At 41.6% G+C, this 17,675-nt stretch overlaps 2 protein-coding genes across 7 annotated transcripts in view; one reads left to right on the forward strand and one right to left on the reverse strand.

Annotated features, from left to right (window-relative positions):
• Positions 1-5,808, forward strand: part of WDR41 (WD repeat domain 41) — a 29,918-nt gene extending 24,110 nt beyond the window's left edge. Inside the window, exon 14 of one of the 3 annotated variants that reach the window (XM_085214564.1) lies at positions 5,133-5,808. In XM_085214564.1, coding sequence (XP_085070690.1) covers positions 5,133-5,227 — 95 coding nt within the window. In that variant the 3' untranslated portion in view covers positions 5,228-5,808. Of the gene's footprint in view, positions 1-9; positions 3,475-5,132 lie in introns of those variants that run through there. The other 2 variants (XM_085214565.1, XM_085214567.1) reach the window with 2 other exon arrangements.
• The window catches only part of PDE8B (phosphodiesterase 8B), a 72,544-nt gene that overhangs the window by 2,245 nt on the left and 52,624 nt on the right, over positions 1-17,675 (reverse strand). For all 4 annotated transcript variants that reach the window (XM_085214562.1, XM_085214561.1, XM_010725532.4 and 1 more), the window contains 11 exons: positions 13,568-13,619; positions 10,268-10,345; positions 9,309-9,385; positions 7,981-8,145; positions 7,132-7,177; positions 6,579-6,714; positions 5,321-5,519; positions 4,510-4,727; positions 3,933-4,068; positions 1,173-1,340; positions 288-417 (listed from right to left, as the gene is read on the reverse strand). In XM_085214562.1, the coding sequence (XP_085070688.1) occupies positions 288-417; positions 1,173-1,340; positions 3,933-4,068; positions 4,510-4,727; positions 5,321-5,519; positions 6,579-6,714; positions 7,132-7,177; positions 7,981-8,145; positions 9,309-9,385; positions 10,268-10,345; positions 13,568-13,619 (1,405 nt within the window). The remainder of the gene's footprint in view (positions 1-287; positions 418-1,172; positions 1,341-3,932; positions 4,069-4,509; positions 4,728-5,320; positions 5,520-6,578; positions 6,715-7,131; positions 7,178-7,980; positions 8,146-9,308; positions 9,386-10,267; positions 10,346-13,567; positions 13,620-17,675) is intronic.

Genomic DNA, 17,675 nt, shown 5'->3' on the forward strand with positions numbered 1-17,675 from the left:
GCTTTTCAGAAAAAAAGACCTAGATAGAAAAACTCGGATTTATGCTACTATTCCTTCCCTCCTTGCATAATTGGTAAGTACTCAGCTTTTGTGAAATGGGAAGTGTCATACTGCATGGTGACACAAACCAAATTCAACATCATGTGCTGTACTGCAGACTCAAGGCTGCATACTGAATACTGAGCTGCCCCTGTGGAAAAACAGACTAATGGCTAGCTTGAGATTATTCTTTTTAATCTGCACAAATTGCTGCCTCAGAGCCAGGAAAAAGATGCAGAACTACTTACCATCCCATGCATCAAACATGTCTGTTATAAAATAATCGATGAAGGAAATCTGTGACTTGGGAATGCTGCAGGTGTTTCTGTCAAATACTGGCATCACAACAGGCAGACCTTGTCTCTTCTCTTCATCTGTCTAAGAAAATGAAACACCAGTTAGCCTCTGCAGCTTTCCTGCCTTTCATGTTGGAAGAGCAAAGGCCAGGGGACTAGGTGAATTGCAGTGGGAGGCTTCAGACAAAACGTTGAACCCCAAAGGTGAACTTCCTGTGCTTTATTTCCTCTGGAACATGGACTAAAATTAACATCATCTGAAGAGTGCTTCACTGCAAAGACACTGCTGTTTGTGTTAAAAAAAAATTAAGTATTAAGAAAGGACATTGGGTTTCCAGTTCTGTTCTTAGGGATCCCATGCAATAAGCATTTTTATGCCCATGTGCCTGCATAGTGGCCTGCCCCATCCTCTGCCTATGGTAATGATCCTTCAGGTATCATCTTAGAAGAGAAAGCATCAGCATCAGATTCAGTTGAGGGGTTTATCAGGCATGGAATTGCTCATCATGCTCTATTCAGGGCAGGTATTGACTGGGACCAGAAGCTAGAACAGTGATGATGATTGAATGTTAGACAAATAAATTTACTGAAGTTAATCAAGTAACTTGGTTTCTGTTAGATGGAGAAAGTTGAATGTATAAAGCCTTTCTACCACTCTGTACCCCGAGCTTCAGAAGAAACAAATGAACTAACTTTGGAGTGAATTCTTCTCATGAATGGGGAGAAAACTACTGTAGAGTCCTCAGTGATGCCAGACAGATTCCACTGGAACAACAGACCAATTAATAGCTGCCTTCTTATTACAGGATAGTAATCCAGGAATAAAAATGTACATACCTGTGCAAAATATTCCTCTGAAATCCTCCCTGCCCATTCAATACATAGTTCTAGGGGACGACATGGGTTTGCTACATCTGCACATTTAATCATCATACGCTTGATCAGTGTTTGGTTATCTGGAAAGTTCTTCATGTTGGCTGTACATTCACAGTCACTGCCTTCACTCTGTAACAGAGAATTGGTTATAAATACTGATGGTCAGCATCCCTGCTAGGATTAAATGTATCATTATTAGCAGTACTTATGTGGCAGGTAGGTACCCAGCCTTCTCCCTCCATGCAGAGTACCAGGAAGTCAGAGGAGAAAGCAGTGTCTCAGAACAGCAGCCTTGCAGAGTAGCTGATGGTAGCAGCACCATTAATAGTAGTTTGGGAGGTTCTCAGAAATAATGTATTTTGTGAAATAAACAGAGGCTCTGTTAGCTAGGGTAGGTCGCCCTTCTCTGCATCCCAGCCTTGCCTTCTGGGAACTGGATCAGAGCAGGGAGTCATCCATCTACAGCAAGCTGACAGGCCATTGTCACTGCCGTGTTTAGAGTTTGTGGGCTGTGATGGGAAGAGCCTGCTTCATCCATGTGGGTGTTTTCAGATTTAATTCACAGATTAGAAAACTGAGGCAGGCACAGAGGAGTGATTTGATTTGCACAATTTCTTTTAGAGGCAGAAAAGCAAGTGTATGCCACTCAGTTTCATTGCGTTCAGTTCCATTGTGTTTTCAATGACACTTGCCCCTTTTTGTGCTGGACTTTGTGCCTTAGGCCTGGAATACCTTTTGTCTTTGGTGCCTGCTAAATTTGAGCCTCACTTAATCTAGGAGATCAAGAGTAGGAAAATGGAGTAGTGGCAGATTGAGGGCAGACAGTCTCTGCTTGCTGACAAGGCAGCCACATACTGAAGCATCCACTGACTGCTGTGGAGAATGAATGGAGGGAACTGAGCATTTGTGAAATGTCTGCTGTGACATCATCTTCTGGGTCCTGAATAGATTAGAAGGGCACAGGTATCTTATGCCCCTTACTGAGTAATAAAAAGCCTCTATCTTAGCTCAACATGGCATTAATGCTATACTCAAAATAATACATTTGTGTAATTATGGTCTCCCTTCACTGCTAAATTCAACTCTGAGTCAAAAATTGAACATAAATACTTTTTACTACCACTGCTAAATTAATATCTTTGTGGTTTATGGGCAGATACTTTGCAGTTGCCAATTCAGCATTAATCTTTTAACTTTATGCTTAGCAGTTAATTTTTTCAGCATGGGCAGCCTGGCAAAGAGCGGCTAGATTAGACCTGCTTGTACACTGCTGTTCAAGATTAAAAAGATTAAAAGAGCTACCATTAAAAATAAGGAACAGAACAACCTACACTAGGGAAAAAAACAAATCTCTAAGATTTGTGGCTTTTGCTGCACTTGTATTGCTTCTAACACATGTATGTTTTAAAAAAGCCAGGTAAGATAAAGGAGGCTGAAGGAGGCTTTTCAGAAATTGGAGCAAGTTGCTGTCTGGCAAGTGTTTTAAACACGGGCAGAGAAATCTGAAAGTGTCTGATTCTGCAAAGCGAGGCATTATTGTTCTGTGTGCTTTGATGTAGAGTGGAATCACTGCTGTCTTGGCTGGCCTTCCCATGAGAACTAGCCTGTGAAAAGCTCTGCTTAGGTGGTGTGATGGCAGCACGATGCAGAACCGTGATGGAGACCTCTGTGGTGTTTAACCATTGTCCCTCTGCGCCATGTGAGTTCTGGTAGCACAGATGCATCAGGCAAAGTCAGACGCAGTTCCACATCCAGTGAGCCCTCCAGAGCTTGGAAGTGCTGGGGCTAACAGTGCAAAGGGTACACAAAGCAAATAAAATTCAGATGCATTTGTGATTTCCAGCTCAGACTGCTGGGAGAATGGAGCTCAGTGGTCCCTCCAGGCAGGCCAGTTAAAGTGATTCTGAAGTCATAAACCTCACTGGTCCTGGTTGGTTTCTGCATCTGTGACAGTTTATGAAGGAAGAAGTTGAGTTATGGGGAAGTAATGGAAGCTATTTTAATTTTTTAGCATAACTGAACTTTACCTTTTTCTTATTTCTTTTTCCCATTTCTAATTAAATGCTTCTTTCACCAAGTGGTGATAAGATGATCTTTGTTTAGGTGAGTAACGCTGCCAGGAGAACCATGTCAGACAATGTTCAAACTCAAGAGGCAACAAATGAAGGCAAAGAGGGGCCTGAGCTAGTAAACATATAGACAATACATGAAATAGGCCTGGGCTGGCTGTGGAGCATTAAAGTACATGAGTTGACAAGAAAAATGGCTCAGATTGCTTTTGTTGAAATCAGAAATGGGGCTGGGATGGAGAGATGTCAGGAAGCAACAGCGCTGTTCCTTGACGCTTGAAGACTCCTGATGACATAGGAACAAAACTGCAGTTTCCTCAGTTAGAGCCCCAGGCTTAGGGAGGTCCCTCTCCTCAGAGGATTGTAGGCATGGGCTTTTTTTTTTTTTTTTTGCATGTAACAAAATCATCTACTTCCATGTCCTGGGAACACAAAATGGCCTTGAGATCAAGGCTTATAAAATAGAAGTAAGCTAAAAGTAGAGTCCAGACATGCACAGAAAATATTTTTTCACACTAAAGTGTGAGATTACAAATCCAGTTGTGTCCTTTGGACAAGTCAATACAATGTGAATGAAATGATACCTTATGTTGTCTTGGAAAAACTTCACTGAAATGCCGAAAGATGCAAAGTCAGTCATGTAGGCACTTACATGTGAGCTGGTCTCCTCAGACGCCATTGGCTTGTTGATGCTGTTCACAAATTTGTTCACGTGTTCAAAGTGCTTCGTCATCTCTGTTGCCAGAACCATATCAATGATGGCCTGGCGCAATGTCCGATAGTGATTTCTAGGAAACAAAAGTTGTTCTTGCTCACAGTCCTGCCAGACTGAACCTTGTCCTTCCCTTGTCCCTTCCCAGACTGTTGCAAAACATGGCTCATGGGCTCACCCACATGAGCTGATGCCTTCATGGCTATGAAAGGTGCAGAGTTTGAGAAGGGCCTGCCAGCTGGACCATGCCACTGCAGTCCATGAAAGATTAACAAATACCCATGTGCTTCCAAACAATACAAAACATACAGTGCGACAAAATGCAGAGCAAGGGGGTGGGGGAATAAAAACCTATTTTAAAATAATATTTACTTGGGATTCTGGAAACGATTGATTATCAATGTCTCCATTCAAATTACATTTCTTGGTTCAAAAGTTAGGCTCTTAATTTGCCCCAGACTGAAATCCCCAAACAACTAGCCCATGCAGACATACTGCCCTTCTCCAGCAGACTCACCTATCAATATTCTTGAAAATGTTGCATTTGCTGTCTTTAGCCGTCAGCTGAAATGCTAGTGCAGTGTGATGGCTCTCTAGCACAGCAGTATCATTGTAAAGGACAGCTAATTCACTGCCTGCGTTGCACAGGAAAGAGTTGGTCCGTCCAGGGTGATCTACATCATGAATGGTGGCTGCTATTAATGCAGCCACTTCATCTAAATGGCCAAGGCTTCCCTACAGATGAGAGAGAGATCATGACATGGCACAAAAATTACGACAAAATAATTTATGCTCATTTCTTGTATCCACAAATACACATCCTTAAGCTTGAGCGCAGGGACCCACCTCCTTGCAGTCATTTTTCACTCACTGTGCACACTGGTTACCTTCTCCAAAATCCTCTATCCTCACCCAAACCCTACTTTATTAATTTACATTTTACTGTGTTGTCACAACATCCTCTTGTAGGCACACTTCCACTTTGCACATCTTTCTGAATGACTCTATACTGACTGTACTCCTACAGACCTTGTATGTTCTGCAAAGCTTTACAAAGAACTAACAGTCAGTTAATAAAAGAGAGAAAAGATTTTTTCTTATTGTCGCTAGTTGTAACTATAAATTCCTTCCTCCAATCAGCAGACTTCAGAGAAACTGTGTGGGCCTGCAGGCATCACAGGAAAAGTCTTCAAGGGCAGAGTAACTTCATGGATCCAGGACCATTATTTGAGTAAACAAATGACTTTGAACGTTGCATATAAAATGGCAGTTCAGTATGGCACCTGAGCAAGAATACCCAACTCTTAGCTCCTAGGCAACAGTTTTACCTTAACTCTCTCCTTTCCCAGAAAGAAGGCAGTAGCGTGCAGGACGTCCGCAGCGTGTGTGGAGTTGTGGTATGCATTGGAGGAGTGGTAGTTGGCTTCCATCACCTGCAGCCATGCTCGCAGTGTGGCTTCTGAGCAGTTCAAAAACTCAGAAACCCCAAACCGGCCAAAAACTTTTAAGCCTAAATAAACTAGTGGCCTAGAAAACAACAACAGAAAATAGCACTGCTGTAATGTAAGTACTTCTAAAGAATGATGTTTTCGTCAAAGAAACCAAGATTTTAACAATAAAAGGTGGGGGGAATATCGAGCACCTCTATTGCGCACCTGAACCTCTATAAAGCCTAATCAATCAGGTTTCAAATGGTTATGTCTTCTTTCAGACTTGATGTGTTTTGCAAAGTGGCACAGTTCCACTACAGATTCACCGATTCTTAAGATTTTATCTTGGGTTTAAAGAAGCCTCAGATAAAAATGCTTAAAAGCTCTGTTCCTTTGTGTTTTGAGTATCTGTCAATCAATCAAAAATACATTTTCTTTTGAAGAGAAAAAAGCACAATTTCAACACAGCCACATCCCAAAGGCTAAGAAACAATAAGATAAAGTGCGAAACAGAGTTTCACATAATCTTACGACTCCATGGGTACAGATTTCTACTTCCTGAATATATCAGGTTGGCAATATGCAAACTATATTGATTACGTCTTAAAATCATTACAATCAATTAATCGATCTCAGGCTCTTGATCCTATCACTGGCTTATCCTCCAGCCCAGTTTTTGTCCTTATAATCAAAAGCCACAGTTGTATCACAGCTCACAAAATCATAGGGTGATTTAGGCAATGGAGGGGAGCAGCTTGCTTTTTCCAGCCTGACCATTTGTGCAATAGCAGGAATGAGGGCATTGGTGGGACATCTAGAATGTAACGGCAGTGGGCTGTGACCTGAGAAAACTGGGGAGAGTCAAACAAGGTAGGAATTGAACAGGAGTTGAACCTGGAAGGATCAGAGATGATGTCAGGGAAGACAACAGCCTGCAAAAAGCTTCCTGTGGCCTGTGCATATATCTTAAAGCTGATGCATGCTTGGTTTGTAGATGTTGTAGGTGGTATGGACATGTACATGCATGCACACACAAAATAGGAAGACAACTCTCACAGACTTGCAATATCTTTCTTCAGTTTTCCTGAGTAGAGCACTTCATGCTATAGCACCTCAGCGACAGTTTTATGGGCACCCAGAGAAAGGAATCAAGTACCTTTTATTCGTAACAGCTTCCAATTCAAAGATATTGAAGTCCCAGCTTTCCTCATTATCCAGGAGCTGTGCAATACAAGGTGGAACATCACTGATAGTATTTGGCACTGAAAGGTGACTATGGCTCAGGTTCATATCTGTTGAAATAGAATTTGGGAATTACAGCATTTATGGATTTTTTCTTCCTACATGCAGTATTCTATTTAGAAAACAATTCTTTTAAGAAAAACGACTCCTTCCCTTACAGTACAAAGTTTGTAAATGCCTACTATATGTGGCTTTTGTCACTTCTGATTATCTGGAAATAAATGAAATAGATCAACAAATGATAATTTAGTTAAATTTCTGGCCTGATTTTCTACATTTTAAATGCATTGTTTTAGCTATTTGAATCTGCTTCAGATCCAAAATGGAGGCAGTCCAACACTCGCTCTGCAGTCACTTAGATGATCATTTCTGAAGACATACATCCCACTGCTAGCATGAATTTCTCTGTCATTAGCATTTACAAATGAAATCACACATGCAAAGAGAAATTTAAAATGGTGGCTTACTCTTGGAAAACACATGCTCATTTCCGGACAGTCTTCTCAAGCCATCCTAAAATAAACAAGGTTATTAGAGGCAAGGTGGCAAAAATAATTTCCATGTCTCATTGCCTGCAAAAACACTATACATGTACTCCCTCTTAGCTACTGCACCTGGGCACTGAAAGTACTGCTTCTACTTGTAGCACTATAATAGAATTATAAGTGTCATTCTTGCTTTAAAGTCTTTTAAAACTGACACGAAAGAATCTAAGAACACTAGCACAAGACCTCCAGAAAGGATATTACTAACAATACAATGTACTGCCCTTCTTGACCCCTCCATTCACACTCGAAGCATTTCATCATTCACGATAACCACCATCATTTATTTTGTTTCCTTTTCATTATTTTGACAAGAATTAGCTCAGTGTTCATTACAGAATGGGGCAATCCACATTGAAATCCAGGCAGTCTGTCTTTGGCAGACAGCTTTGCTACTGTTAGAGGACCAAAATCATACCTTGATGAAAGTAAAAGCCACTATTCTCATCTAGTTGTCAGGTTGAGTAGCTGTAGAACAATCCATCTAATTCCATCTAAGTTTCTAGAGTATCTAAAAAGTATCTACTTGAGACAAAGCAGATTAGACGATACGGTTTCTAGTGGTGACTATGTTCACTCTTGTATGAGAATGAATGCATCCAACAGACTGACATATAGCCGTGTCTTACTACATCCTGGTACGTAACCCAAAACAATGAAGTGAAACAGCAATACATTACAGTTCTGCTTCAGCTGTTTGTGGTAGCAGATCACTCAACTGTGATGCATGACTCTGGTAACAGTGATTTCATCTTTACTAATTTTACTTACAGTCATCAGACCTCCAACAAGATCACTTGTGTGAGGATCCTCGTCTTTGGTCCCTAGCTGAGGGGAGTAAAGTTCTGTTGTCCGCAGGATTTCCAGAACTCTGTCCAAGGCCTCTGCTACAGTGATGGGGCTGTTTTCCTGGGCAGCATTAATTATGTTAATAACCTGAAAGCAGATTAGGGAGGTAGGCAAGGAAGAGTGAATACCAAATATTTTTCTTGCTATGTAACATTACTAACTGAATTACACTACTTCCCATCATCTAGCAAATCCTGTGTAGTTTCCCTCAGTCCTTTAACTCTGAAAATGTAACTTTGTTTTGAGTCCCTGGGACCCATCTGTTGTTTGTTACGGCAGACTCCTTGGGAAGTGAAAGCAGAAAGGTATGAAGTACTCAGAATATTTGGAGGCAAGCAGACCAACACATAACCACATCACAGTTCTGCAGCACCGCCAAGGCTGCTCAGAAGAAATCATTTAGTCTCAAGAAAAAGAAAAAACAAGAGCTCCTATGAATCAGATATCCTCACAATGGATGTAAAGCCATCATTTTCTCAGTGCATGTGAAAAAGGGCAGAGAGCAGCAACAGCTGGGCTGCGAACGAGGGAGAAGAGGATGGCCCTTTGTTGCCATTCACAATATGTCTAAGTTGAGATACAGGAAAGTAGCAATGGCACAGCAGCCGTAAGGACTGCTCCTGGCAATGCCCGAACTCAGATAAAACCTCAGTCAGAACTGCTGCAAGGGCATGACAGGCTGTGCTTATGGAGAAGGAGAGGAGTTAGCTGCTGCAATGGACAGGTAGATGGTAGGAAGCAAAAAGCTGGGAGAGTAAACACTAGTTTGAGGACAGGAGATAGCAGGCACGCTGTTTGGTGGGATAAATTATCATGCAGCTGGTTTGAGATAGCAGATAATGTAACATGGATGGTGAAGAAATGAGTGCAAGAAAGTAGGAGGCAGAATGCAGTGCAGAGGCTGCCTCTTCGGTATGCTCTTAAAAATACCAATGGCAAAAGCAAAAATGAGACTGTGAAGTACTTGTTCTCCTACACAAGCACAGACAACAAAGCAGGTTTCTTTTCCTGCCACAAGCAGAGCATCTAGCACGGACAGACACCCTTTTTACCTCTTCTATCTTTTTCTTCATGATTAAGTCTTGGAATGAGAGGTGCAGAAAGGTTTAAGAAAACAAAGTCTTACTTTAAATATTTTGTTAAATACAAGATGCAGTAAAGATCTAGCTGTACTGCCAAAACCTATATATTTCCCTATAAAGACAACTCCAAACTCTGAGCCTGTAGAAAAGGCAATGCTCAGGACTCACCTTTGTGATAGGAGCTTCTATTGTCATTGAGTGGATCCTTGCCATAGAAGAGTACCGCCGGGTCTGTAAACTTGGAGCTGCCATTAGAGAGAGCACTGTTTAGGCGTAGCAGAGTATAAATTAATTATCTGGCACCATTTATCCAGTGCCAAAGGCTGCCATTAGGGAACAACGTGCCGGAATCCACTAGTTTCTCCTGAATCTCACCTTCTGCAAGTTTATGCTTTGCTGTTCTTTTTCCTGCATTGCAGGCTGCCTCCTGTGCAGCCACCTCTCACTGCTGCTGTCAGATTTTCTCCATCCATCCATCCATCCATCCAAGCATCCATCCATCCAAGCATCCATCCATCCATCCATCCATCCATCCATCCATCCATCCATCCATCCATCCATCCCACACTTCAGCTATACCAAAAGAAAGCTGTACTTACACTACACTGTACTTCATGCCCAGCAACTCCCACTCTCCCCTTGTGTGCTGATGGACTTGAGTCAGCCACAGCTTCTTCTGTGAGAGAATGCAGCCCCCTCATTTCAGTGTTGCAGTTGTTCCAATGAAACCCTTTACTGCACCCTATAAGGTGCTTCTCTCACTACACACCGAAGTAGAAGAAAATCTCTGCCACCACCATTCCAGGCTTGCCAGGCAGTCATAGGTGGGATCAACAGCAGCTCTGCTCTCAAGTAACCAGCAGAAATCAGTCCCTTCATGTCCCCCACCAATGAAGCCATGAGTCCTCTCAGTGAAGGCACTGACATGCAGCACAGTTTACACTGATGCTCATGCTGGGACATTGCTTTGCAGTTCAGAATAAAGAATTTTTAAAGAAGTTGTGAGACACTGAAGAAATCTCTGATCAATTACCCATGAACCTGTCTGGTTCCTCTTTCACTCTGTGTTTTTGCTGCCTCTGTTCTTTATTTCTAACCTTATTCCTAACTGTTTTCTATTTTCTTACCGTCACTACTTTGTGAAGATATTGACTTAACATCAGCTGAGTCCTTCCTTCTGTTCTTGCATTTGAAGGAATGGGATTCTGTAAATGCAAAACAAAACCTTTTAAAATGTGCCAGTAATAAATGCTTCTCCAAACTCTGAACACTATTTAAATAATCTTTACAGTACTACATAAGTGGGGGAAATACTGTAATCTACAGCTCAGAACTGGGGACTGAGGGACTGAGATACAAACTTGGAGTACACCAAGGTATAGCAACTTGCTTAAGGACATCTGGAAAGATGCTGTGGAAGAAGGTCAAGACCATTAATGGAGCAGGGAGCTCACTTCGCCTAATTTCAGCTGCCTAAAAGCAGCAGTCCTTCAGCCTGTCTTTGCCTGAGGTAGCTATCAAAGACCCTTCTGCAGTAACAGAGATAGGCAGTGGCATGCCCATGAACAGTTAATTCTACTTCAGGGTGGACCCCTCCAGCAACCCTTGCTGCCGTTCTCCACTGAGCACTGGACAACCCTAAGCTTAACTGCCCAGAAAGTTTGATAAGCGAGAAAAATCCCATCTCAGCCAACACTCTCCTGGCCCCAGCAGAAGGACTATTCTGCTCTCTCCATATTCAGACAGCTTTTGTTTTTAATTTCAGTAATTATTTGTATGCTATTTAAGAAAAATGCAACATATTGAGAACAATTACAAACAATTAACCAGTTGCTGTGGAAATTAACCATGCACCAAGCTGTCTTTCTTGAAAGTGCAATTTACTAAAACAAATAAAAAAATAAATAGAAACCATCATATTCAGACAAATGGAAAAGCCAGATGAAACAAACTCAAGTAAATGACTGAAAAATGTCTCAATTATATATAAAAGAGCACTCAGTAAAATGCTATTTTCCTCCAACACAATGCAGTCTGCCCTCTCCTTTACCCTCAAAAACAACAACACTGTATCTAGGCACCTCTGCAAAAAACTTCATAGTGCCTATTCAGAGAGTATCTGAGATAACACTCAAAGATCAGAGACCACAGAAAGCTTTCAAAAGGAGATAACCACTATGTGAAGAATCAGGACCAACCATCATCACCTCTGTCAAGACCATATATATGCAGCCCCTTTGTAACAAAACATTAGTATACAGTCCTCCAGAATTAAAAACATGATGAAACATGATGAATACAGTTCTTGCCTTAAGAATTTGTCCTTGTTCACTGTGAAGAAACTGAAAGCATCTTTTCCCATTGATATCTAAGTGCTAGATAATTAAAGCATGCCATTTTATTAATTTATTAAAGCATGACATTTTATTAATTTATTTAGTAGGACTCCAATTCTAAATCCCTTTCCTACTTTAACTTTTGCAGGATTTTAAAAGACACTAGAGCGAGAGCAAACATTTACACATATTACAGAGCTGCAAGTGGCAGTAAGAGGCAAGATAACCCTCCTTGTTCTAAATGTCAGGTAGCCAGCTGGAAACTTTGCTGGTGCCACCTACAGAGAGGCATAGAAAAGCTACTCTACAGCAGTTGAAAATACTTAAAAAATTAAATAAAATAAAATAAATTACCCTTCACTGGGTGAGTGGAATCTCTTCCCATCCGGATTTATTACAAACCGTGAAGAATTATAGAATCACAGAATGTCTTGGATAGGAATGGACCTTAAGGACTATCCAGTTCCAACCCACCTGCTGTGGGCAGCGAAGGGTCACACTCAGTCTGTCCTTGAACTCCTCCAGGGTCAGAGGATCCACAGTTTCTATGGGGAGCCTGTGCCAGTGCCTCACCACCCTCCAAGTAAATAATTTCTCCCTAATACCTAAGCCACCTGAAAGTTTAAACCAGTTTATGCTGAAGGTAGAAAAATAATCCACATGTACTGAGTATTCTGTGAGGATGTGGCCTGGCTAGCGGGGAGAGGGAGGTGGTTGTTTTCCTCTGCTCCACTCTTGTGAGGTCCCATCTGGAGTACTGCATTCACCACTGGGATCCTCAGCACAAGAAAGATGAGGGGTTGTCTTACCTGTGCTGTGCCCAGACTAACAGTCCCTGTGAGTTTTTGGCTACTTGCTTTAATTGTACCATAGCTATCAACATGACTTATATGATATGGCTTTCCAGTCTTGCTTGTCACAGTAACAAGTAAGCCTACACACCTAAATCTTTCAAACAGATTAGTACACTAACAACATTATGTTAACTAGTAAGAAGTATTCTGCAATTTAATTCACAGGCATTCTCATCTTCCTCTGTTTGCAGACTCCATTACTAGGAAAGGAATAGTGAGAAAGAAAACCTGCATTTAATACAGCAAACACAGCAGCAAACCATTTAACACAACATGGATCAGTTCTAACGGCAACAATGAGAATGAGGATATCAAATTGCATGTGTGGTCACTTATCCCCACTCTCACCCTCCCTTGCAGATTTTATTCTGCACCACAAAGTTCTCCAGTGTTTCTGCATATTCTCATGTTACTTTGAAAAGCAGTGAATGTCATGAATTCACTTCCTAATCTCTCAGGATGATATATCTTCCCAAGTGAAAATCAGAAGCTGCCTGATAATGCACAGCGATGCTTCCCAGTGTTTTCTGTGGGAAGGGTCTTGAGTTCTAGAAAGCAACAGAGTGCAAGGACCTTTCTCTCAGAATAAGGCAGTAGTGCTGCATCTTCCTCAGATCAACAGAAGACCACTGCGAACTTCAAATCATCCTTTTAGAGTCTCCTCTAGGAGACCAGGGATGTCTAGGGAAAAGTGTTATTTAAACAGCATTGGAAAGGAGTGATTATCTCCTTATGTTCCTTCCTGAAGTCACCTTTAGTAACTTCTGCAGACAGCTCTTGGCTGAGATCTTGAATCTGTCTGCAAGTAAACAGAGCTTCCTAAGACATGGAGTAAGGGCTGTGCAGATGTTCTGCAACACCACCACCACGCTCAGGGCTGATGGGACATGAGTAGCTTCAGCCTGCACACTGTAGACAGGGCAGATACTCTGGCACAAATCGGCACAGCTTCACTTTTATTTCAAGCAGCAGGAAGTGACAAGGTACATAAGCTTTGGGATGAGATACAATGCTTTAATACAACAAACAGCAACACAACTTTTTTTCTGAGCACTCTCCACAGTAGACCGAATTGTTATTGACTATTACAAACCCAGTTACGGTGCAACATTTGAGCAGCTGGCCTTCTTCTCTGAGCATAGGCTCCACAGAGGGAGGAGACAACATTTCAGAGCAGCAAAGACTGGCCACGACTTCAAGGACAGAAGTATATAAAGGTAAATGATAGCATTCTAACCTGACTGAGAATTGTCTCCTGAATAATTCTCATCGCGGTGACTCTTGCAGAGCTGAAGATGCACCAAGAGTAAATTATGTATGTAAAGAAAAAAAAAACAACACACAGAGATTTAAAAAGAGCTACATTCAACACCAGCCTTATCCAACATTTACTATTATTAATATATATATATGTATATGTGTGTGTGTGTAGAAAAAGACTGTCCTTCACGTGTAATTAGAAGTAGAGAAATAATATGAAAGCAAACAAACATTCAATGCAGGAAATTACAGATACAACAGTGCTTTTATGTAGAAACAATCAGTTCCTGTTTAATGCCAAGGTCTGTAAGAGATCTGAGGTTTCTTTTTAGGTAGCGTTTTAAGTACAAATTTCATACGAACATGAAAGATTCCAGAAATAAAATGCAAAATTAGAGGAAAAAAAACCTAAGATGTTATTCATTTCTTGTCCTCTGTACAGTGTTTTTTACATTATTTTCTTTGTACTGTCTAAGCCAATTTTGTATACACTCTTTCATGGACTAGTGATACAGTGGATCATTTTCAAAAAAGACAAAAAAAGAACAGTTGAGATACTGAGGAAAAGGTAGGTCTCATCAATCAGAAATTTATTTCTCAGTGATTTTTAATCACTCCCATGAATGAAAAAAAGCAAAACAAAAACAAACAACAAAACAACGAAAAACAACAACAACAAAAAAAACCCAATATCTAATTTGTTTGTGTTTCTGAAACAACTGAAAATTTAATAGATATTTCAGTTTTTCTAGAACTTAAGTAGGACTTTTCCATCATCTTAATGTTTCCACCTACTGCTTGGTAGTACAATAACAAATTAAAAGCTCTTCTGGTTTTCCATTCCTTTCAGAAACAAACACACAGTCTGTCCAACATGTGACAGCTTAATATCTGCTGGCCACTTTAGCCCATTCCCACCTACTCTAGACAAACAAGCCTTGAAACTCAACTCAACTCTACTCAAGATGAGCAATCCTTCGTGCTGCATTTGCACATCTTTCATTATACATTATACCGAGGAATCCAGTGCAGTTATCTCATCTGTGGTAGGTAGTTCCTTTGATCAAATCCGTTGCCTGCCTGCCTGCCTGCCTGCCTATAACAAAGCACTAGATTGCAAACTCATGGCTGCAACCAATGAGTAAAAAGTGAAGTACAGCAAGATAGCATCTATGCACTCTGTGTCCATGTCAATGTGACAGAGCACAGTGTTGTGCTGCTGCAGGGATTACTCAGGAAAGAAAAGAATTACATGAAACCTCTTTTTCATCACTCCCGAGCCCCTTCCATCTTGTTTTCCTTTCTGCTTCTGGGGACAGAAGATAAAGAAACAGAAGAGAATGAAGGACAAAAACAAAATTAAGGAGTGCGTTACTTTGTGCGGTAAGAATTAAAAAAGGAAGAGGAAATCCTGCAGGAATGTTCTACATAAATCTTGTTCGAGGGAATTTAAGATGGCATTCTTCCCTCATAAAAATCATTTTAAAAGCTTAAACATCTCTCCTACAATTATGCAGAAACTCTCACAGAAAATATCTCAACAGAATAAGATTGTGCAAGCTTGTCATAAACTACATTGATACAAGGCATCTGAACTGCTCATTCCAGTCCAAAACTGGAGTTCTTGAATATATCACTTCCCACTTCCCACTACTGAAAGAAAACCCTGGCACATTCCTCATTTATATGAAAAATAAACTGCATATCAGTACTTCTAGAGTATTTCTCTTACCCCTTGCTGTAGGCATGACGTCGAAGAGCCATGTAAGTTAAGAAATGAGAGCTGTTACATAGTTTATCTTGAACTGATAAGCTCATAAAAGGAGAAACAACACTTCTGTTATAAATACAAGGATGCACAAACACTGGAGACAATCCTGCCAGGCCTCAATTCACAAACTTAATTAGTCCTTACCTAGGCTTCAGCACATAGGAACAGTCACATGAATGTCAATCTCCATTCGCAAATCTCCACAATATGAACACTTAGTACAGTCTCAGATGTATTATTTTCTGTGAATAAATCTGTTCGTTTTTCATTTTGTATTGTGTATTATACATGGTACAATGGCTTCTCACAGTGATTTTTAATTACACTGTAATCTCAAATGCTGTGATATGCTTTAGAGAGACTATCAGTAAGATGAAGAACATGTTTATTTAAATTTTAAAATGTACAGACAATGTACAGACTCAAAGAAACATAGAATGGCAGTAGTTGGAAGTGACTTAAAGACCATCTAATACCAACCCCCTGCCTGTGGGCAGGGCTGCCCTCCCACCAGCTCAGTCTGCCCTGGGACCCAACCAATCTGGCCTTGAGCACCTCCAGGGATGGGGCACCACAGCTCCTCTGGGCAGCTGTGACAGGGACCCACTGCCCTGACTAAAAAATGTCCTTCTCTTCTCTCATCTATATCTCTCCACTTGTAGTTTAAAACCGTTTTGCCCAGTTCTATCCTGATCTTTCCATGAGAGGTGGGCCTGTGCCAACCTCATGAAGTCCAACAAGGCCAAATGTAAAGTCCTGCACCTGGGTTGGGACAGTCCCAAATACAGACACAGGTTGGATGGAGAATGGCTTGAGAGCAGCCCTGCTGAGAAGGATTTAGGAGTGTCAGTTGAGGAAAGATTCATCATGAGCCAGCAATGTGCGCTTGCAGCTCAGAAGGCCACCATATCTTGGGTTGCATCAAGAGGAGTGTGACCAGCAGGTCGAGGGAGGTGATGCTGCCCCTCTTCTCTGCTCTCGTGAGACTCCACGTGGACTACTGTGTCCAGTTCTGGATCCCCCAACACAAGAAGGACATGGAGCTGTTGGAGGAGGTCCAGAGAAGGGCTACGAAGACGATCAGAGGGCTGGAGCACCTTTCCTATGAGGACAGGCTGACAGAGCTGGGACTCTTCAACCTGGAGAAGAGAAGGCTCCAAGGAGACCTTACAGCGGCCTTCCAGTACTGAAGTGGGCCTACAGGAAAGCTGGGGAGGCACTTTTTTATAACAGCAGATAGTGACAGGACAAGGGGAAATGGTTATAAACTGGAAGAGTAGATTTAAACCAGACAGTAGGAAAAAATTCTTTACTATGAGGGTGATGAGACACTGGAACAGGCTGCACAAGAGAGGTTGTGGATACCCCCTCTCTGGAAGCATTGAAGGCCAGGCTGAATGGGGCTTTGAGCAACCTGGTCTAGAGGGAGATGTCTCTGCCTGTGGCAGGGAGGTTGGAACTAGATGATCTTGAAAGTTCCTTCCAACCCAAATCATTCTATGATTTTATGATTGGAAGGCTACAATGATGTCTCTATGGAGCCTTATCTTCTCCAAGCTAAAGAAACTCAGCTCCCTCAACCTATCTTCATAGAAGAAGAGTTCCAGCCCTCTGATAATCCTAGTGGCTCTTGTCTGGACCCACTCCAATAGCTCTGTATCCCTGCTGTACTGGGAGACGTAGACCTGGATGTAGTGCTCCAGTCGGGTCCTCACAAGAGCAGAGTAGCGGGGGACAATCACCTCCCTCTTCCTGCTGGCCACTACTCTTTTGATGTAGCCCAGAACATAGTTGACCTTCCGAGCTGCAAGCTTATGCTGCTGACTTGTGTCCAGTTTATTGTGCACCAGAACTCTTAAGTCCTTCTCCACAGGGTTGCTCCCAATGAGTTCTTCTCCCAGACTGTATTCATAGTAATTCATGAATGTTTGTAACCTTCCATACGCTATCACAGAATCATAGCATAGAATCATAGAAAATGATGTTGTGGGCGTGTGCCTGGATTGAAAAGAACCTCAAAGATCATCTAGTTTCAAAGCCCCTGCCACAGGCAGGGTCACCAACCACCAGACCAGATTGCCTAGAGCCACATCCAGCCTGGCCTTGAATGCCTCCAGAGATGGGGCATCCACAACCTCGTTGGGCAACCTGTTCAATGTGTCACCACTCTCTGAGTGAAAAACTTCCTCCTAAAGAAAGTTATCTGAAAGTTGAGTTTAAGCCATATATAATTATGCTGAGGCACTGTAGCATTAATGATTTGGATCTAAACTTGAACCATGACAGATACTATCTTGTAATTAAATATGTACAT

The sequence above is a fragment of the Meleagris gallopavo genome, chromosome Z (genome assembly GCF_905368555.1).
Source record: "Meleagris gallopavo chromosome Z, MGAL_WU_HG_1.1, whole genome shotgun sequence".
Lineage (NCBI taxonomy): Eukaryota > Metazoa > Chordata > Aves > Galliformes > Phasianidae > Meleagris > Meleagris gallopavo.